At 41.3% G+C, this 21925-nt stretch overlaps 2 protein-coding genes across 5 annotated transcripts; one reads left to right on the forward strand and one right to left on the reverse strand.

The window, feature by feature from the left end:
- Positions 1–404: 404 nt before the first annotated feature.
- Positions 405–9180, reverse strand: ubap1 (ubiquitin associated protein 1). 2 transcript variants are annotated; one of them, XM_046029397.1, is made up of 7 exons: positions 9012–9180; positions 6765–6813; positions 6481–6614; positions 4290–5117; positions 4018–4176; positions 3438–3539; positions 405–3298 (listed from the first exon to the last, which is right to left on the reverse strand). In XM_046029397.1, the coding sequence occupies exons 2-7, from the start codon at positions 6802–6804 to the stop codon at positions 3158–3160; spliced, it is 1404 nt and encodes a 467-aa protein (XP_045885353.1). In that variant the 5' UTR covers positions 6805–6813; positions 9012–9180; the 3' UTR covers positions 405–3157. The 2 variants fall into 2 exon arrangements, with proteins under 2 accessions (XP_045885353.1, XP_045885354.1); XM_046029398.1 differs by having other exon boundaries at positions 6490–6614; positions 9012–9177.
- A 1786-nt stretch (positions 9181–10966) lies between these two features.
- ube2r2 (ubiquitin-conjugating enzyme E2R 2) lies at positions 10967–18130 on the forward strand. Of its 3 annotated transcripts, none has more exons than XR_006821664.1 (7): positions 10967–11572; positions 11934–12130; positions 14127–14213; positions 14378–14475; positions 15079–15213; positions 15355–15725; positions 15760–18130. XR_006821664.1 is itself a non-coding variant. In XM_046029399.1 (6 exons), the coding sequence occupies exons 2-6, from the start codon at positions 11954–11956 to the stop codon at positions 15638–15640; spliced, it is 783 nt and encodes a 260-aa protein (XP_045885355.1). In that variant the 5' UTR covers positions 10969–11572; positions 11941–11953; the 3' UTR covers positions 15641–15749. The 3 variants fall into 3 exon arrangements, 1 of the variants encoding a protein (XP_045885355.1); XR_006821663.1 differs by having other exon boundaries at positions 10969–11572; positions 11941–12130; XM_046029399.1 differs by lacking the exon at positions 15760–18130 and having other exon boundaries at positions 10969–11572; positions 11941–12130; positions 15355–15749.
- The last annotated feature ends 3795 nt before the right edge of the window (positions 18131–21925 follow it).

Genomic DNA, 21925 nt, shown 5'->3' on the forward strand with positions numbered 1-21925 from the left:
ACATGGTTGACAGAGAAATCTCATCATCGGGCACTATGTAGAATCAGATCCGTTGACACGACTTGCACATGACTTTGTAATCTTCTGTTTAACCCTGGTGAGCTCAGGCAGACCAAATATGGCCTCTATTCTGACGTATAATCGTCTTTTTTTCTGCTGACTACACAGTTGGATGTTTCCAGTTGTCACTGACAATACCTGAATGGACAATCCTCTGTATTGTTGCTGTCTTGTCAATTGAACAGAGAGAATAACAATGCATTTGCAGTAGAAGAGAGAAAGATAGGGGCAGGAGAAATCCTCACCACCTTCCTGCCATCACATCTAATCTGTTGTGAGCATACCCGAGAAAGTAACCATTATCAAATTAAGCTAAAAAAATAAGCAACAATTAACAGTCTCACCACTGAAAAGATGTGCACATTTAATCATGTGGATTTTCCAAATCATTCAAGAGGAAATTGAACATTTTGCAAATCACATTTCATGAGCTTGGGAAATAACACTTAACTCACCCACCTTCATTATACCATTAAGATGTTTCAATGTTCATTAGATTCATTGGGGCTTCATGTTAAATTATGCAGTGACTTAGAAGTGGATCTGATATATAAACCCTTAACCATAATGTTTTAAATAATGAGAACCTAGATGCAGTTCATCCCCACCCAACTAGAAGATCTTAACAGAAAAGAGAGGAGGCATTGATGGAGGAGGTCCAGAACCTGCTATACTGTATTGACTCCAACTTGTGTGGCTGTCAGATGACAGGCAAGTGGACATGAACTTGCTTTATGTATGAATAAGGAAACCACACTTGAGTTATGTAAGGCAACAATAATACCACTTGTGTTTTGCCTGTAAAGTAAGAGTTCCTTTCTTCGTTCTCACAGTCAGTAAGGAAAGCAATGAAAAACAGAACCGGGTGAAAACACTTGATCATTGTAAACTACACATCAGACAAAACGCTGGCTTAAATAAGGATACTAGGTCTAACGCGACACCTTGCTCGTGTCACGTTATGTCCTTGCACCAGACACTGTCCTAACCACAAAAAATAAAATAATAAAATAATGGATTGAAGGACAGAATCATGATGATGTGCATCACTCAGTAAACACTGAGATGTTTGTTGTTTTCAGGATGCTTGAAACAAACTTGCAACTTGTTTATTCAGTGCATGCATGTGCTCATCCTTCTGGTCTGGTTGGTACTGTATATTCGTTAGACACTTGATTGCCAATATGTTCTATAAAGTAAAACAGTGCCTGTATTGGCAATAAAACTCTAGCTAGATTTGTTGAACCTAGGGTTGTTCTAACAATAGATTGGTAATTAGAACATTTCTTTGTCCTATGTTTCACAACTGCAAAAACTACTGGACCTACCCCAAGCAAAGTGCCAGTTTTCCAAGTCACATTTTGCTAACTTTAAGCCCTTAATCTCTTTCAATGCCTGTCACAATCCCCATCAGTACCACATAGCTATCATCTTTGCCCTCAGGGCAACTGAGCAGATATGTTTTTTTCTAACCATATGCAGCATGGAACTAAGGATTTCCATTAACTATCCTTCTTTTAAGGAATCACACCCAATCAACAAATGGGAAAATGCAGTGAGTTAACCTTTTGAACTTTACATTTAAGACTGTGTAGTTGCCAACAAACCTAAAATCAAGACAGACACTCATTTCACATTACGTGTGTGGGGGGGGGGAAAAAAAAAACAAAAAAAAAAACAAAAAGGGTGGGGGGGACAAGTCAACAAACCAAAGTCATGTTTGATTAGATTTTGTGGCATGGAATCCAATAACAGAGAACAAATGATAGAAATCACTGAAATCACTCACTCTTTTCTAGTTACATCTACATTTCCAGCAGGGCTAGAAGACGGCTCCTGATCTCCCAACAATTGCTTGAGGCTCAAAGTGCCTGTCAACAGTCACACAATATGAAATGTCTCTATTGCACTGTGATGTGGCTGCAAAAACAACCCTCACTTATGTTTTGTTTTTCTTTTCTTCTTTTTTTTTTTTAAACAACTCACTCTTTTCCAGTCTGCAAACAGAAGTTGACAACATGACAGTTAAAAGCGTCACTTTTATGAGTTAACATATCTTACATTATCATATCAAAACTTTAAATGAAAGTATCAGTGTACTGTTTTAAATAAGCTGATAATTATGAAATACGTGTCTGTGCCTGTGCAGTATGTGACACATCAGTGCCAGTGGGTTATGGGATATTTCTTATTATTTCCTACAGAGGAACTTTGCCCATTTCTCCCCACTCCTTTAACAGGTCATTCCAGTGCAGGTCGAAGAGCGTACTTGGGCAGGAGGGAGTTATAATGACTAAGGATCTATTATGCAGCTCCTAAAACAGAAATTAAAGAAACTGAATCTTCATTCTGAAATGAAAAAGTGCCCAGATGAACAGACATGAATGAACAAATGAAGAACAGAACTAGGTGCAGGGCACCAGAGCAGAGAGGGCACTTCTTGAGAGTCAGTTGTCTGTCTGGCAACTGGAACTTTGTTTGTTTTTTTAAATCTTTTTTTGACTTTTCACGTTAGTTGGTTCAGTTTGAATAGAGCCTTCTCAAGACCCCCAGTCCCCTCCACCATTTACTAGGTCTGCACTGAGCAATGGTAGATGGAAGCTTAGTTGTTTTGGGAGTTTCAAAAGTTCAAACTGGTCTTTCTGTGATGCACTCAGAACCTGTGATCAGCTCCCCATTCGGTCCTGCAGTCAGATAAACACTTCCAAGTTGAAGCAAATCAGAATGGCATCAAAATGCCACAGCCTAATTCCTCCAGCTTCTCCTTTTCCAGCTCAGACATTCTTCCCATTCTTAAATACCCTAGCAGTTTCAAATCCTGAAACCTAACCCCAGGATTTCTTAGGAATAAAAAACACCACCATGAAGTATTGTTACACTTTGACCCCCTCCACTCTAGGCACACAGTCCTTAAGAAGTGCTGAGACACAATACGTTTTAGCACAGAGAGAAATACAACTGTCTTCCAGCTGTCCCTTCCACAGCCAAGGCAAGGGCAGGGCATGGTGTGATAGGGTAGGCAGAAAGAAAGGGGCTGTGTTGGGTAGTAGCAGGAGGCAAACCCTGGGTTGGGCTTTGGTTGGCTGGTTAGCTTGGCTCAGCTCGCTGCAGCCCGAGCCATCAGGTCCTCTAGAGCCTTGTCCTGATCATTGTTGTGGACCAACAGCACCTCTTTGATGGCATCCCGCTCAAATCCCATTTCGCCAAATCTTGACATTAGCTCAAGGAACTGCAAGGCCTGGGAAGGATGGGGAAAAACTATACATGATATAATCTATCTCTAGACTTTGGCAAAATTATGAAAAGATTGTGGTGATGTAAAAGGTATCGCTGTATTTTCTAGTTTCCAACGATGCATGTACTTAACATGTACAAACCTTTTCCTCTGAGCATTGGTACATCTCTAAACATTCCTCCACTGCACTTGCATCGAAGCCCCGCTCACACAGACGTCCATGGACAAACATATAGTCCAGTACCTTAGACAAACAATAAGTACATTTATTATTTGTCAGCTTTGAACATCACATGGTATCCTGTAGGGTTTATTTAATTTCCTATTAATACTGAAAGTGTCTTACAGCTTATAAGTTAGTAGCCCAGTGCTAGTTAATAACTGAAAACCACCAGGTTAAAATTTAACCTGGCACACCAACTCCACTGAACTGGTTATATTTTGTTTATTTTTTGTCCCACATCTACTGCTATAGCTACCATAATCATGTGACCATGGCTAGAAGTCATATTCTTTGGTATTAGCTCTACAGATCACAGAAACATATCTATGGCCATAACTTTTGAGACAACAGATGATCATATCTGATGCAGCAATTTTATTTCAATTTTAAGACTAAACACAATTATACAATCACACAAACAATGAGCTGTTAAGCATGTCGGACAGTGAATATGCTAGGAATCCAGATTTCTGTGCACCGGTGTGAGAGGGAGTCCCACCTGCTCCACGTTCTGCCCTTGTCTCTGCATGGCCCGTAGGACACCCTCATAAGAGTAGCCCATGCCCACTAGGGTTTCCACACACTGACGCTCACTGGGGGTCATGCTGAGTAGCGCTCCACCACACGGCAGACCAGCAGATCCTGACCCTGGGATGGCCTAGTGTAGAAACATGAGTTCATGTCAATAAGGGTTCTGTGCTACATCACTATATCCCACGCCAACTGTGCACATTACACTGTCAGGTATGCAGTATGCAATCTCATGCTCACCGGTTTTGGTGTGCCACTCTTGGTGTGGCTGGGTGGCTCAGGAGCAACAATCACTTGGGTCTTAGGAATGGTCAGTGGACTGCCATTGGGTAGGTTCTGTCGGGTAGCAGGGATGGGCGCAGGGAGTGGCGTGTACCTCACTGGCTCTGGGTCACCAGAATCTGAGAGCTTGGGAAAACTGAGAGAGCGGATGTTACAGGGTCGATCATCTGTGTCAAACCCCGCTCTCCCAAGATGCCCGACTCTGTCCATGTCCAGCAAGGCAACCAACCCGTTGGGTTTATGTGTAAAGCAAGATTTGGCGGTGAGGCTGGTGTTGGTGCTGGGAGGAGACGGGCTGTTTCCACGTGACGCTGACCCTATCTGGGAGACCTCTGGTGGGGATACAGAAGGAGGAGGCTGAGGTTGGGGTTGGCTCTGGAGGATGCTCCTGAGCTCCTCCTTATCGTCCAAAGTTTTGAGCTCCAGCTTGTCAAAGGGGTCCTCTTCCCGCTCAAAGTCAGCTAGGTTGAGGCTGTGTGGCTGGGGTGTGCTAGGCTGGACTTTTCTGGGGCCAAGGCTTGGGGCGGGCAGTGGCGTAAGGATGGCATTATGGCTCAGCCCCGCTAGGACGGGGTTTAACGCTGGTGGTAGAAGGTCCTGATCCTCCGCAGCAGAACGGGGTTTCTTCCCTCCACCGCCATCACTGTCCTGGGCCTGTGTCAAACACTCCCGGCTCTCTGTCTCCCGCTTGGCTGCTGCCTCTTCTGCTGCTCTGGCCTCTGCTGCTCTGGCCTCAGCCAGTTCAACCCCCCAGCGCACACTACGCTTCTCCAGAGAAAAGTCATACTGTTGAGATCGTAGTAAGTGATGGATAAAGAGGGCACACAGAGTAACAGAGAAAACGAGAATAATTATGAGTATAACAGCAAACTCCAGCATAACAGATAAAACATCTAAAGAACCTGCACAACATAATTTGAATAAACAAAAAAATGAAGTTGCTAAATAAATTTAACCAATTAAATATTACTCCAACTTCTTGAGCAGGTACTCTTATCACCTAGCAACAACTGAAATAACTTATGGCACTAAATTGTCACCCCTCTGACAACATATGGTTGTCTACACCTCTCAATTACTATAAGCTAAGTGTAAAGAGTCTAGGGCTGTCCCCGACTAAGGATTTACGTAGTCGAATCAGAATCGTCAAGTCCTGCCTACAGTCGACTGATAGTCGAATCGTGTGTATTTTTGTGCGTGCGATTGCGAGTGGCGGGGGAAGGGGGGTTACACACGGTAGCTCCGCTTTTATCTTGAGAAGCTGCAGAGCTGCAGTCTCTATTCATTCAACATACACTGTAAATTTCCAGCTAAACTGAGGCTTTTTGAAGACCATTTTCTCTCTCTCGCTTGTCATTTACCGGTTTTGTGTGAGTTTTGCGTGCATTCTGTGCTGCCTACAACATGTTGCGGTTCCTTGCGGGTCTATTTCAAGTAGCCGGCTATTTGAAAACGATCCGAAATATCCTTTGTGTTGTTCATCAACGGTGATAAATTATCCTAAAGTCCCTCGAGGTGCGGACAACTCGACACAACACCAGTGAAGCCGGATCCAAGTCTCTTCAGCAAGCGTTCCTCTTCCGCCACCACACACACGCTACGCCTACACATGTGCACTGACGACCCAGGGTTAGGGTTACAATTTTGGATTTATTCACGCACTTTAAAAACATTTATTGGAAGTTTTATTCTTTTTGATGTTTATTTACAGCATTAAATATTGAAATGTATATTTTATAGGCTGTATATTAACTTATTGGGAGAAAACTGGTAGTTCTATGTAAAATCAGACATTGAGCACTCCCATATCACCAAAATGGCATGATCTTTGTTTCACTGTGAAGCTTCGACTGTGAGATTGACAGTTGAATCCGGCTCCGCCCATCGAAGCATCAAATCTTCGACTATTGGGGGTCAGCCCTAAAAGAGTCTTATAAAAATGATGCATTCTCTCTGGTCTCCAGCATGATTACACATGACCACAAACGTAACGTTGATCCAGCAGGACTGAGGGCAAGGCCCACATTGATCACTGCCATAATCTGTGGGCCAGCAAGGTTCAGTCCTGCTGTGAGGATGCTGCGGAGATGCATGTTAAGTGCAGCATACCGCAGCTTACACCAGTGCAAAATCAACACCTTTCCTGTACCTGACTAACCTGTGTCTCCACCAGCAAAGAGCCACAGTCTGCCGGACAGAAACCAACAGGCAGCCCCACTTTGGCTGGGCAGAGAAATTTTTCATTGATCTTGAAGGGAACTTCATCAAGGTAGCTTGTGGGTCCTGTGCACAAAAAAAACACAGTAAACATAAAATAGAAGAATAGACACTGGAACTACAGGCACCAGCAGACCTTGAACCTACACTTCACTGACGACTCAAAACATCAGTGTAGTCAAACAGTGAAATGAAGTCTTAAAAATAGGCCCTCACCATTGTTGTATGCATCTGATCCAGTCTTCCTCGCAGCCATTTAGAGACTCTGAAAACAGACGCGAGTAAAGCAGGTGTAAAGTTAGTAAACAAGTCATATGTAAATGTAAAAAAACACACTATCGTGCAACAGTGTGAAAATGCCAAAAGTGGATTTCCCTAGCCATTTTTCCACCTGCCTTCTGGCGTGATGTTTTGTTTGACACAGTAGTTTCTGATATTTACAGTAGCTTATGTATTTTGCTGAGCTCAGAAATTGGTCCTACAGTACAGCTTTAATCAAAGCATGAGAGCAATGACACGTTATCACACGGCAGTGCAACTTGTCCGTGCTATTCAAATAAAAATTCTTCATTATCCCATTGGCTTTGTACATTCCGCTGCTCTGCATCTCAAGTCGCATAATCCTGTTAGTTAGTCATGCCATGGCAACAATGCATGACATTATCAACACAGAAAAGCCACTGTTTTCACATCCGATGAACACAGGTTTGATCTGTGTGCTGGTGAGGACCGCTGTTTGGCAGAAAAAGTGATTTGATCAACTTGCACAGCTGAAATGGGCTGATTTGTTAGTTAAAAGTACTCAAAGCTCCAATAAGTTACATTTAAATTAAACACTAAATCATAAGGCTCAGTGATATATGATCGGTTTGCTAGTATTGCCTACACCACTGAAAATCAACACCCAACTCTACAGCTCTTTATGTGCTTGGTCATTTGATTAAATCCCAATCTCACCAATCCCCCAAATGAGTCTAAAGCCAGCCATTTCCACAAAAGAACCTCACACAAGCCACTATACACAGCCCACCCAGCAAAAAATACCACTGAGACAAAGATTAATGGCTGGTGAAGAAATCTGAACATCTGGCATACAAAAGACATGTCTCACATTTCTGGAATATGTGGGATCAAACTAGCGCTCATCGTCAAGTGGATAATGGTCAATTGCCTGACTGCACCAGCACGACCGCATTGCTCTGTGTCTACTGGACATGTAGAAGGGCAACAGGTTACTTACACATTAGCCATACGCAACTGATAATCAAATAGTATAATGCTCGATGTTCAGATTCAGTCAGTTTATTCAGTCAGTGCCATAATGTGATTAATTGCTATAGCAATAGTAATGGACATAAAACCCCTGTTATGCATCTGTACCTACTAGGAATACTGCTCCATTATGTGCCTTCTACTGAAAACAGAAAATGAGTAGTAATACACAGTAATGCACTGCAATCTGCCGAATATTACCAGAAATGGTCAGAAAGGGCCCCAGGCTCTCCAAGACATTCATTAGCGGTAGAGTGGAAATCTATAATATTAAAACACATCTTTGAAAATTGCAACCTACTTGTAACGTTACTGTACGAACTTGGGAAATGTACAGGTCTATTATCCACAATTTTGGATTCAGTCACAATACTCGTCACTTGACTAAACGGGCTCTTGCTAATCGTGTGTGAAAATGCGCCACACATGATCGGGAGGGATCGGGATGTTAACTAATTTTAATTTAGTAGCTGCCCTATTAATTAGTTAGTAGCTTTTATAGATAGGAATAATAGTATATAATTACACCACAAGTTGCTGTTCTCCGTAGCTATTTAACAACTTAGATAGAGTACAGTTATATCAAGTTTGTAATAATATTCCAGATATTAGTGACAACCACAACAGCACAGGACAGCTCACCGCGGTAGTTAGGTTAGTTCATTTAGGAGGAGCTAAACCAAACTATTACAAAACAATAACGTCGCAATAAATGGAGTTCATCACAATTTTGGTCGTGTTTACGTTAAACAGCAAATGTCAAGGCTCCCAGCTGTCAGGTACGCCTCTCAGTATTGACAGAAGACGCACTGAAGTACGTCATCTTGATTAGCTACCATTTCCTAAGTTATGGTAGCGTTAATTAGCAACAAGCTAAGCTATTACTATCTCTGGTTACTCCTAGCTCAGCGGGCTAACTGCGAACATACAGCGACAGTTCAGCTAACAAGTCAACGGCGGGCATGACTTTACTTTGTATCAGCTGAATATTAAGGTCGACTGCATGAATTCACTGACACTCACCACAAGCCGCTGGCTAATGTTTTTTTGGGAAAGCTACCGTTCATGCTAACACGCTTAGCTTCGCCAGTGGCCTGACTGTAACGTTATGTGGCTGGTTGGGTCAGACCGCTGTCTGCCACCGCCCCTGAAACACAACAGAGCTCACATATAAACACAGACCCCTCTCACCTGTTTCTGTTCCGTCCTGTTCTTTCAAAATCCTAACGACGTCTTGTCGAGATGGCACTCAATTTTAAACTATTCTCCGGGTGAGTTTTATTTATACTGGCATCTCTTTCCTGCTTCAGCGTGGGACGCCATCTTGATTTGTCAAGCTCCCTTCCACTTGTTCCTGTCTGACGTCACTCACGCACATGACGTCAGAACATCGCCACAACATCCAGCTGTGGAAGTCAGCTGTGTTAGCTGCATACTGGTAGATACTGGTTTTAAAGAAAAGGTAGAAAAAACAGTGGTTCTCGTTTTTCAGATAAAGCGTTGATTTTTAATAATGATGTTACTGGCATTGAAGGAGTACAACAAAATGCATTTGAACCCCCTTAATGTGATGCAGGAAGGGAAAACAGGGAGCATTCACAACACAATTGTATTGAAGGCAACATAACTTCTTACATTGGGCTACTACACAAGAATATAAAATACAAATCTAAGTAAAAGTGGGTTATTTTAAACTCATCTAAATGTTATTTGTTTCATTCACTCAAATTGGCAAAGTTTTTCATTTTTATGGCATGCGATCTTTATTGTAGTACACTAGCAATCAAAAATTTCAGAACAAACCCCTAATTTTAGTTTGCATTGAAATTTCCTTTTGTTTTCCTTCCTTTTGTACCATTTAAGGATTTTCACTGGACTTGAACTACTTATATTTCAATGAAAACTAGAATAAATGGGTTTTTCAAGAACCTTTGACTCGTAGTGTCGGTTTGTTTGCAGGAAAAGGCTGGCTGAAAGAGGCTGACTGATGATGATGAAGAAGATGATGATTATGATGATGAAGATGATGCCAGGACTCCCCTGAAAAGGAGATTTTATTTTATCTCAATGGGACCTATCCTGGTTAAAGGTAAAAAGGCTAAATAAAAAAATGAAGAAGATGAAGATGGATATAATGATTAAGTGAAATTCAGTCAACTAAGAGTTGATTAGGGGAAACATGCAATTGACTTTCCAATTTCTTTGCTGCCCTTTAATGTAATTATCTCCAGTCCTGTGTTTTCTTGGATATATGTAGACTTTCCTGCTACTAATGTTAAAATCCACTTTAGAAAGAAACAGAAGTAAATGTCTGTGGTTCTGGTAACTAACAACCTGACCAAGTCTCGGAACCCTCAACACGTCTGGTTATAAGACTGAATGACAGAGCAGCATCTTCTATTGCCAATTGTGAACCAAAGTTAGCTGATTTATATAACTGAGACTGAGAATTTGTGTCGACAGACAAAATAGACTCCATTATCTCATTAATTTCTAAAATGAAGTAATAGTGGTCAAATTTCAAGTATGCACTACTTATGCAACTTAGTGTTTATCAGAAATAAAATTGTCAAACTATCAAAACATATTTTTTAAAAATTGCAGTAAAGGACGCCTAAATGATGTAATCAATTAGGTTATAAAGATAATGAGGTAAACTAATCTATTCAGATAAGCCAATCATTGTTGTCCAAGCTGATTCTGATTAACTAGGGTTAGGGTTAGTATGTCAAGTGTTGCTCAACTTTTCCATAAATTCACAACAGCAAAGAAAACAAATGCCATTATAACACAGATCTAATAGAGGCATATAACTGCAAAATATGGTGAAATATAGGACTTCCTAAAGTACCTAATGCGAAAATAATTTAGGCCTCTTTATAAAGTTGACACATCTGCAGTAACCACAGACCTAGTCCTTAAGTCAAACAGCAGATCTCTGTCAAACAAGTGAAAAGAAACTGTTATGTCATTTTGCTGATCAATAAAGTCATGCTGAAGGAAAAATATAATAATATAAACGTAGATACATATAATTTAAATGGTTAAGATTATGGGAATAACTTTTAAAACAATTAGCCTTTAAGTGCAGCATGTACACATGCATCGAGTGCGCGCACGTCACGTTTGTCGCGTACGTGCTTTACGTTCTGCAGACACGCGCAATGATAGCCGGAAGCACCGATGAGAGGAAAATAAAAATCGATGAAATCCACAGTGATTCGCGAGTGTAAACCTACCACTTAACTGTCCTTTGCGCGACCGCGGGCTCGAATTGATCAGACTTTCACACTGCCACTGTGCCGGAGGGGACGGCAGAGAGCAGAGGAGCTGCTCCGTGTCAACCAAGTTGCTCGGTGGGGGTTTAGCTGACGTGTGGAGAAGTTGAGACTGCCAGAGAGCAGATAAACAAACATAAACAAGCAGGGATCAGCTGAGCGCCTGCCCGAACCGAACCAGCAGCACGGAGAGATGTCACGGGGGACGAGTTTCCTCTTTTGAGCCCAAGAATGATCCACAGGAGACCGTGACTTACACTGATACCAGCTCCATCTGATACCAGCTCCATGTCAACTGTCAACACTGGCACACAAAGAATTTCAGCACGAGGACCAGCCATAGGCTCTATCAGAAAATCCAGTCACTGTCTCTGTGTCAAGACATAGCCAGCCTAGCATGGACAACCAATGAGTTTACCTTCAGGTTTTCAGCTGTAACGAAACGAACACATATTACAGTGCCAGGAGACAGAGGTAAACACTTTGTATTAACTTTACTCCCCCCCCCCCCCCCCCCCCCCCCCCCATTAAGGGCCTGCGAACTAAACCACTGACCTGAGCTAGCTTTGGCAGGCCACACATCCTGTTTGTGTTTGGATTCTTTATGTGGCTATAATCGATTCAGGCTTCCTGTTTCTTGTCCTAGCGTTTTGCAGACAGACTAATGTCAATGCAAACAAAGCTAACACACTGTGGGAGGTTTGCTGTAGAGTCAAAAGTAACTATGAAATGTAAAAATATGTGACGTTTGAGTTGAATCCTAACAATATCATTAAGCCCATCATTTTTCTTTCCTCTCTTCAATACCCCCCCCTTCACTGATTTACGGCCACTGGTGTCAGAGGTGGGATTAACATGGCCCAACAGGCAACCCCTAGTTCCCAGAAGGCCCTGATGATGGAGCTGAAGTCTCTGCAGGAGCAGCCGGTCGAGGGCTTCCGCATCACTCTGGTGGAGGAATCTGACCTCTACAACTGGGAAGTGGCCATCTTCGGCCCCCCAAACACCCTGTATGAGGGAGGCTATTTCAAGGTGGGGCCAAACTTTCTAATGCCCAAAAGGGAAAGAAATTCTGAATTCATTACAGTCAACAACAGGGCGCCATGTTTCAGACAATGAGACACATTCAAGAGGCTAGCCAAAGATTATATATTATGTATACAGTGCAGCTGTGCTCCTGGGCAAGTTTTTCTTACCAAGGAGGATATGTAGGAGACTGCTGCAACTTGGAAAACGGCCAGATAGTTGAGACTGTGACTGTGTTTGAACCCAAAGTGTCAGACCAAGCGAAATCTTATTATAATGGTTGTTGCACTTTTAAAAGCTATACTTCAGAAATGACTTGGGTCACATCTACCTGCTCACCTCTGCTAGTCTCAGAAGGGGTCTGTTTTAAAGTTAAGTCTTTTCAATTATCCATTTATATTTCTCAAATTTTTTTCTCCTTGTCCAGCCTTCTCCCCCCTCGCTGTATGATGGTCGTGCTTCAGACGGCTATTTTTAGCTGCAAGACCGATATAAATGGCACCTCAGCACAGAGAAGGAGTAAGACAGAGGGGCACGATGAGATTCATATTTCTTTCTTTCATGTTAGTTATTCGGTAACATCTGGAAATTGCGGTACAGTGAGAGGGACCGTGTTCAAGTTGGGGCAATGCAGGTGACGCTGTAGCCTTATAGCAATGCCAGAATAATACAGAGTAGGCGTAGCTGCGGTCTATCCTTGTAGTTGAGCATCACTGATTGAGCTATGCTTTGCCTTTACAGTGACATCCCTGTGTTATCTCTGGTCAAGTCAAATCAATTTTATTTATGTAGCCTTGACTCACACATTTGTTTCAGTGGTTTTTTTAACAATCTGTACAACAGATTATATCACACCTTCTATCCTGCGGTCAGGGAAAAAATATTAGAGACCTCAGAGCAACATAAGAGTTGGGGACAGAGATGTACAACAGGTTCCATAGCTGGAGTTTCCAACTGACGTAACCTTGTCTTTAAAAGCAACATGTTACGTACAACATAGAGCATGCCAACACTTTAATACCCAGGAACGTTATGATTTGAGACATACTGTGCTTACCCCTGAACTACTGTGATGGCCAAATAATTACATTAATAAATATAATTCTCACCCTGACCTGTTGAGTCTGGTACACTACAGATAGAAATTCCTTGACAGCTGCATTGGCGCGGATGTTATTGACCTGTATTTAATGATATATTGGTGGAAGAGATTGACTAGTGTAACTGTGTTTCTGCTGCTGAACCCTGCATGGCTCCTGTGGGACAGTGGGTTAAAGAAAGAACACACCATGGACTGTGTAGTCCTGCATCTGGGACAGAGACAAGATGTATTGGTATATGTCTGTATGTCAGCATGTCCACAAACTGTTGCTCTATTGAAATTATTTGGGACTTTCTGAGATGTCAGGTGCTTCACGGTGTGATTGTATGGTATATGTCTCTCTTGGCAATTTGTTATTAGTCAACTCGTGAGGCTGGACAAGTCAGTCAAGAGAGAGCTTGTTTTTTATTAACTATTACAGTTTGACTTCCAATTTGTCAAATCACTCCTGTCTGGACATTTCACATTTACACTTATCTTAACAGTCTAGCTGAACATAGCTGTTCTTAACCTCTGGTTCCTGAATTGTAAAATTAAATTAATACCAATTTGCATCTCCATGAGACACCTGCAAAACAATGCTGCTTCGTGTTCTCTCACTTCATTTTTGTTTAACAAAGCGCGAAGGAAGAATTTGTCTTGCTTGAAGAAGGATGGCTTGCAAACATTACAAACTTGTAAAACGTCTATTTTGTTTATTTAGAAGTTATAAAGTTTCTTTTTTCGCATTCCACATTTTAGTCTGCTGCGCTAACCTCCAAAACATCAACGCATGATCTCCCCGGGTGTCGCTTCCCCCTCAAGCTGAGACCCACTGGCCCGTCTGTCTTAAACTGTGTGACGTCAACTTGTCTGTCTGTAAAACATGTGTTGACTGTCAACCTCTGTTTGTTCTGCCAGGCACACATCAAGTTCCCAGTTGACTACCCGTACTCCCCACCGACCTTCCGCTTCCTCACTAAGATGTGGCATCCCAACATCTACGAGGTAAAACATTTCTGCATTTGTCATTAAATGTTTTAACACAATGTTTGTGGCCATTATCATGCCAACTTGACATTTATATGGTTTAGTCAAATTTAGGGGCTAAATGTAGACATCTTCGTGTCTTCGTGACAGATGTTAAACAGTGTATTTTGTACTCTCTCCAGAACGGAGATGTGTGCATCTCCATCCTGCACCCTCCTGTCGATGACCCTCAGAGCGGGGAGCTACCCTCTGAAAGGTGGAACCCCACCCAGAACGTCAGGTAAGATCTCTTCTGTATGCACTTTAACAATGACATGCAGTCTTTTTATAGCATTTCTGCTGGATATTCATTTGAGCACTGGCTTACAAGTACAATGGACTTCATTTTAAAAAAATCTGTGCTCAGTAATGGCACACTGGACATCCTGTTAAATTGAAGTTCTCGAATATAGAATAGATAAGAACAGCTTCATGCCCATGGACAAAAAAGCGCAAAATCCATCAACATTAAATCAAATGTAATTTGAAATGTTAATGAACAGTACAGTTTTAGCATTCCTTTGTTCTGTCGAATATCTTAAGAACAAGACAGACTGGAGGGTAGCTTTCAGAATTCCTTATGAATTTAAAATGTCAGCAGGACTGGTTTTGCAGAGGACTAGAGGTAAAGTGCTGAGTCTGTATTTGTACACCTGAGTGCAGCATGTAATTTAACCACAAGGGGGGAAAAGAGGTAAAGTAACGCCTCTGTCTGGGCTGGAACGAAACCTTGCTGCAGTTTCTAAAAGCCTGTGTAGAGCTTGTCTTTCATATGACAGGATTTGATATTAGAGATCCTCATTTTCACTGTGTGTGTCTTTGTATGTGTTTCTTTCATGATCAGGACTATCCTGCTTAGTGTGATCTCTCTGCTCAATGAGCCCAACACCTTCTCCCCGGCCAACGTGGATGCGTCTGTCATGTTTCGCAAATGGAGGGACAGCAAAGGCAAGGACAAGGAGTACGCAGAGATTATCAGGTGATACACAATATTGAGTATTTCACCCATGCACAGACAAATGTGCAACGTGCTTACAGAGGAATCTCTTAGACTGCGGGACGATATTGCCACTCAGAACACGACACACTGACTTAGATTTTATTCCCTTCTGGCCGACAGGAAGCAGGTGATGTCAACAGCAGCAGACGCCGAGCGCGATGGCGTCAAGGTGCCAACCACATTGGCAGAGTACTGCGTCCAGACACGGGTTCCCTCCCAGGACAGCAGTTCAGACCTTCTCTATGATGACCTCTATGACGACGACATGGAGGAGGAGGACGAGGAGGAAGACGAGAGCGAGATGGAGTCTGTAGGTGAAGCCGGGGGGATCAGCGCCGCAGAGGACTGCGGGACGTCCACCAGACGTTACGACAACCAGGACGACTCTGGCAACGAAGACTCGTGATGATCTGGATGATAACTCCTCCCTGCAAACTCCGCCCACAACCCTCCCTCTTTGATGTGTTGCGGTTGTGTGTGTGTGTGTGTGCGTGTGTGTGTGTGTGTGCGTGTTTGCGCATCAGTGTGTGTGTGTGTGTGTGCGTGTTTGCACATACAGTGGGGTCGAAGGTCTACTGCCAAAAACTTTTCATCATTTATTAAACTAATACACATGACTAGTCAAATAATAGTTCTCAAATGCTATTACAAACATTTTCAGGAAATGTTTGCTGGTTCTGTTTTCACTTAAAGTCAGAGCTCGCTGTTTCCACCGTTTGCCTTAATCACAGCCTGCACTCTGTCCGGCATCAGATGTTTTGAGAAGTGAAATAATTCCAGCACTGTTTGAGTGTTTTTTGCGTTTTATTTCACGCTTCTGCAGAATAGAGTGGTGTTACTCTACGTCTGTGTGCAATTAATTATGTGCAAGTTACTGACTCCAGACAAGGCCATACACAGAGTACACACAGTATTTCTGTCACTTTGTTTAACTCTAGTTTATAGTCGCTCTTTCATGCAAGCAACTCCTCACATGCTGCGGTGTAAGTTGTTTGGTTGCAGCTATGAAGTAGATTTTTCTTTAGTACAACAACACAAGTTTCTTTAATTCTTCAACAATGAAATTTCTGAATTGTTTAATCCATGCTAAACCATTTGACCTGTTTTTCCATTACACAAGTAGTTTGGTAACTGCTACAGTTTCTTTGTCTGTTAACTGTAGTTTTGTTGTTGCATCTTGGATGCAGATGCAGTTCTGTCTCACAAGGATATTGGCTTTATACTGTGGTGCCATCTGTAGGTCTGGTCCCAGTCCCTTTTTTCATGTTCAGGCATTGCCAGTATTAACAGTAACAGTTACTTGGAACATAATAATTAACATTGTGTTGGAGCATACATGTCCTAATATTTCAATTATACTGCATACATGGTGAAACAAACATTTTAGACAATCTCCTATCTCATATACAAGTATATCAATTACTTAAAAGCACTTCCCAAAGATCCAAAGATAAAACTCTCACGTATCAGTTTTAAGTAATGTGTGTGTTTTTTATTTGAAAACCTACCCACAAAGTAAACAACTTGTCTTAGTTTTTGATAAATGATGAAAACAAACTGTCCTTGTGGTGGTCACTTGAACCCTGCTGTAGCTGGCCGGCTCTTCGTCTGGCTGTTCCATGTCCGATTGTATGGTTTTGTGTTATAAGATTAGCTCTCTCCACTGTGTCTGCACTCATTGCTGGGTTTTTTCTCCTATGTACTTCTTTTATTTAGTTGGTTGATGTTCTGTCCTCCCTGACTTGTCCCTTGCATTTCCCAGGATGGCACAGACAGGCTGGCTAATGGCCACTTGGCTGTTTGGCTCATTAACCAGTCCATGAGCTGGCCAGCTTGTCCTGTCACTATCCATCATTGTGTCCCGTGGCAGAATATCTTTGTCCCTCTCACGCCCTGTCTGTTCGACTTTGATGCAGTCAACTTAAACTTGCAGACACAGGCTCTGCCGTGACTCTTCCCCCTCTTGGACCCACCTTCAGTAGTGTCCATCACAACTGCTCCCTCATAATCCCTCAAAGCAACGTCATTTGGTTTTTGGGGGGGACAAGGTTAAGACCTTTTCTCACGTCGCCTCCTACACCCCTCTCTGCCTCTTAAACCTCAGGGCCTCAATAGACTTTCACTGAGAGAGAAACAGAAACAGTCAGAGAAACTTAACACACAAACTGCTCCTCACCTCCACCTCCTTTTCTTACTTTCTGCATCACCGGGTGGTTTTTGAGGGCAGAGGGTGAACTGAAAGTGGCCAATCCCACCGCCAGCGTGGTTACACGTGATTGAGTGTCGCTGTTGGTCCTGATCAGGGTCCTGTAAGTTGTTTTCTTCTTGGTAGGCTAGAGTCAAAAATAAAATAAAAAAAATCTAAACACACCTGTAGGGACTCTCTCCTCGAGACAATGCTCACATTATGTTGCGATAGATGTGAAAATGTTACCTTTTGACTCCAACTTCAGCTTAAATGCAACTTTTTTCAAATTTGGACGTCGTTACTGTGCTACGCCATCAGTCTGTTCATCGACAGGGACGAAATCATCCAGCTTAGCTACACATTTACATTTGAATGAATATGACACTGATTGCCTGTTATCTGTGTGTGTGTGTATTTACATCTATTGACTATAATGTCAGGGTTTTCTTGTTCCCGTCTGTGCAACAGGTGCAGACTTCTGTCACACGTGTGTGTTTGCCCAGATGACAGGTTGGACTTCGTCAAGTGGGGAAAACACTGTGTGTTTGCACTGTGTTCTTGTGCTGTTTTGGGAGGCCTGAATTAGCTGAGGGTTTGACTGATAAAAAAAACAACCCTCCGAGTATTAACCTTTTGAGCACACTGAAGAGAATAATGTGACTAATATCACTTGTAAGGCATCAAGTAAACCACACATTTTGACCTGTGTTTTATGGTTGTGTGTATGAATCTGTCGCCCTTTCCAACACAACGGAGCACTGCACAAACCTTTGATTCAAATTGATGGATTTTATGCCAAGGTGCCAAGGAACCGGAGTACAGCCCCAACAAGCATTCATTTTAAAGACCATGGAGCAATGGATGCATGTAGTGGATTTAACACTGTTTGAATAAACTGTTGGATTTTAATGTGAAGCCAAAAGAGTGAAACATTTCCTCCTGGCCCTGTGCTTCGGAGGCTCAAGGAGACTGGATTCTGTTGTGGATGTGGAGAGAAAATCCACTCCTGAACCAGATCTTAAATGGATTTGATATAAGACACAATAGGAGGTGGATAGATGCCAGAGATTCCGAACTTTGACTCTTGATGTGGTTGTCATGTTTTGCCCTTCCCTCACCGTATAGAGAAGAAGTAAAATCCTCGTAACAAAATGTACCAATCTCATGTGTTTCGGCTGATGGACTAGTTTGATGTATTGGGAAATACGCTTATTTAGTTAGATGAGAACATCCATACCATTCTAACATCTGACCGTTTAATATGAAACTACGTTTTCAGCTTTGCTCAAAGACTTGAAATGGTGAAACAGCTAGTCTGGCTCTATCGAGCAGTAACAAAATCCACCAACCAGCACCTCTTAAGCTTGCGAATTAAAACCAATTTATGTCACATTTTGTCCAAAAACCAAAGTGTAAAAACTGCAATCTGTTGTTTTATGGGTATTGCGTGCCGTACAATTTCTTGGCTGGGAGTAGTAACTCCCCAGAGTCTCAGCTGGTTGCCTGCCAACTGCTTAAAGCCAAGAAATTGGTGCACCACATAACCCCCATGAAACATCAAATTGACGTTTTTTTCTCTTAGGTTTTTGCACAGAGATATAGATACAAGATATAATGTCTATGAGTGCGCTTTAGAGATGCTGGTAGGCTGACTTTGTTACTGTGAGACAGAGCCAGGCTACCCGTTTCCACCCGTTTCCAGTTTTTATGCTGAGCTAAGCTAACAGGTTGCTGACTGTAGCTTTATATTTAAATGACAAAGAAGTGTGTTTCCCAACATGTTGAGCTATTCCTTTTAATATGAACTTAGCTTAGCTTAGCACACAGACTGTAACAGGGAAAACGGCTAGCCTGGCTCTGTCCGAAGGTAACAAAATCAACCTACCAGCACCTCTAAAGTTCACAAATTAACATGTTATATCTTGTTTGTTTAATCTGTTGTAAAAAAAAAATTGTGTGTATGTATTTGTGTATATATATGTATATATATGTGTGTATATATATATATGTGTGTATATATATATATATATATATATATATATATATATATATATATATAATATATATATGTGTGTGTGTGTGTGTGTGTATATGTATATATGTATATATGTGTATATATATATATGTGTGTGTATATGTGTGTGTGTGTATATATGTATATATGTGTATATATATGTATGTATATGTATATATATGTATGTATGTATATATGTATGTGTGTGTATATATAATGTGTGTGTGTGTGTATGTATTTATATGTATATATACACACACTTTTTTTTACAACAGATTAAACAAACAAGATATATGTATATATATATGTGTGTATATATATATATATACACACATATATATACATACATATATATGTGTATATGTATATATATATATATATTTGTATATACATATGTGTGTATATATACTGCATTTGGACAGAGCCAGGCTAGTTGTTTCCCTTTGTTTCCAGTCTTTGTGCTAAGCTAAGCCTACCAACTGCTGGCATTAGTTTAATATTTAACAAACACACACACGAGTGGTATCAATTTTCAAATTTTTTGCTTCCTATTACAAATGAAGAAATCAGAATCGGCATTATTGTTTTTTTTTTAGAGTGAAGCCTAGATGTAATGTTGCCCTTACGATAGCAATTCAACGATCATTTTAGAGGTCTTTCATCTGAAAATTCTCTTTTTTACTGAAATGTATGCCTTGTTTTTACAATGAGGGCAGGTGGAGAAAAGCTAAGGAGGCCTTTTGAGGGAAGATAGCAACCAACAATTATCTCCGAGTGATGATGATAATTCTCAAACTCAACCTAAGAAATGACTCACTAAAAAGGTCTGCAGTCTGAGATGTTGAGATAAAAGACTGAATGAAATCATTTTGTTCATTTAATCTCTGTGTGTGAGCATGTGTATGCGCAAGTGTGTTTTTTTTGTGTGTGGGCCTTCACATGGTCACACACTTGATGGACTGACCTGTGTGTGTCCACAATGCTACCACAATGTGTCCACACTTATTGATGTTAATAATGTCCTTGTTGGTTTCTTCTTTAATTTTATGTAATTTTTACCCTCATTTTGTGTTTGTGAGGATGCAAATGTCGCTCATAAAGTTTCTATTGTAAAATACAAAACGATACTACATTGTTGGGATTGTTTGCCAATATAGATATCTGTTGCTAAGCCCACATGTCATGGAAAAGAGCACAGCAAGTTGTTTTTTGAAATGAAAGTAGGAGTGATATGCAAATGGAGCCATAAAGTTGTTGTGGTTAAATTGGGAAATCATTCAAAATAAAACAGTATGTAATTCAAGCCTGCTGAAAGGTTTTCACCTTATTTTGCCATTGACCAGTAGTCACTACTACACGGTACATGGATTATTGGTGTGTTATAGTGAATTTATTAGCTTAAAATGTTGGTTCACCCAAATCGCATTGTGGTGTCCTGCCACACATACACTTTAGGTGTACTTTGTCAAGATGTTGAGATGTCTCTCTCTTGAGATTTCTGCCTATACTCCAATACAATTGATTTGAATGGAAATTTGTTGTGCACACAACATTGAAAAAGTGACATTTAAAAGATGTTACAGCATAAATAATGTCCCTGTTGCTCTGGATAATCCATAGACCTCAGTGTGAACAGCTTTTATGTGAACTACTTTCTACCAAAGAAATAGCCCCTATGAAGCATGCTGACAGTGTGACACTGTTCCAAGGAAGTCACTAGTGTTGTAGTACTCGAGACCGGCCTTAAGATCACTTTTTGACGGTCTTGACCGTATTTGTACTCGGTCTTGTCTCTGACATTGAGGACTCTGGATTTTATTTCAAGACCAGTCAAGACCATAACTTTGGCAATATCAATAAATTGCTTGTGCATTGTCTGATTTATTTGTTAACATCCTAACTTTGATTGGATGTAAAACATATTGCTTCAAATGCAACCAATAACCCTAATTAAAATGTGTTGTTCTCGTTAACGACTGTAACTCTTAACCACGATGGTAAAAGGACTGTTGAATAAAGATGCTTACGTTGATTTCAGCTCTTAGTGTTTGTATGTGGGTTCCTATGTACCTATGATCTCGTTCCACATTTTATTGTGTGTCATGTAATGTGGGGAACTGGTCTTGGTCTTGACTCGGTCTCACCCTCCCTCGGTCTTGGTCTCGACTTGATCTCAGCCCCTAAAAGTCTTGGTCTTGTCTTGCTCTCAATAAACTCTGGTCTTGGTCTGTACTTGGTCTCGGTTTGGGCGGTCTTGACTACAACACTAGTTGTCACGTTACTGTTGAATGTTTTTAATAAAATTTTCCAATGCTTTGCGGACCACGAACAAAGCAGAACCTTAAACAATGAATGTCCTGGGCAACTCAAACCACCAGCATTGCCTTTAAGGCCCCTTGACATCCAAGCCAGATCACACATAAACTACCAGGTTGCTGAGTAGATGTTTAATCATGAAGTGAATGAAGAATTTCTATTTGTTGTCTCAT

The sequence above is a fragment of the Micropterus dolomieu genome, linkage group LG18 (genome assembly GCF_021292245.1).
Source record: "Micropterus dolomieu isolate WLL.071019.BEF.003 ecotype Adirondacks linkage group LG18, ASM2129224v1, whole genome shotgun sequence".
Lineage (NCBI taxonomy): Eukaryota > Metazoa > Chordata > Actinopteri > Centrarchiformes > Centrarchidae > Micropterus > Micropterus dolomieu.

Bases quoted from the DNA above. Each gene is read 5' to 3' on its own strand.
- ubap1 (XM_046029397.1), bottom strand. From the start codon at position 6,804: ATGGCTGCGAGGAAGACTGGATCAGATGCATACAACAATG. The intron at 4,177-4,289 runs GTGAGCATGAGA...TTTCTACACTAG, and splicing joins AGAGTGGCACACCAAAACCG to GCCATCCCAGGGTCAGGATC. The intron at 3,540-4,017 runs GTGGGACTCCCT...TGTTTGTCTAAG, and splicing joins AAGGGCAGAACGTGGAGCAG to GTACTGGACTATATGTTTGT.
- ube2r2 (XM_046029399.1), top strand. From the start codon at position 11,954: ATGGCCCAACAGGCAACCCCTAGTTCCCAGAAGGCCCTGATGATGGAG. The intron at 12,131-14,126 runs GTGGGGCCAAAC...TTGTTCTGCCAG, and splicing joins ATGAGGGAGGCTATTTCAAG to GCACACATCAAGTTCCCAGT. The intron at 15,214-15,354 runs GTGATACACAAT...TCTGGCCGACAG, and splicing joins GAGTACGCAGAGATTATCAG to GAAGCAGGTGATGTCAACAG.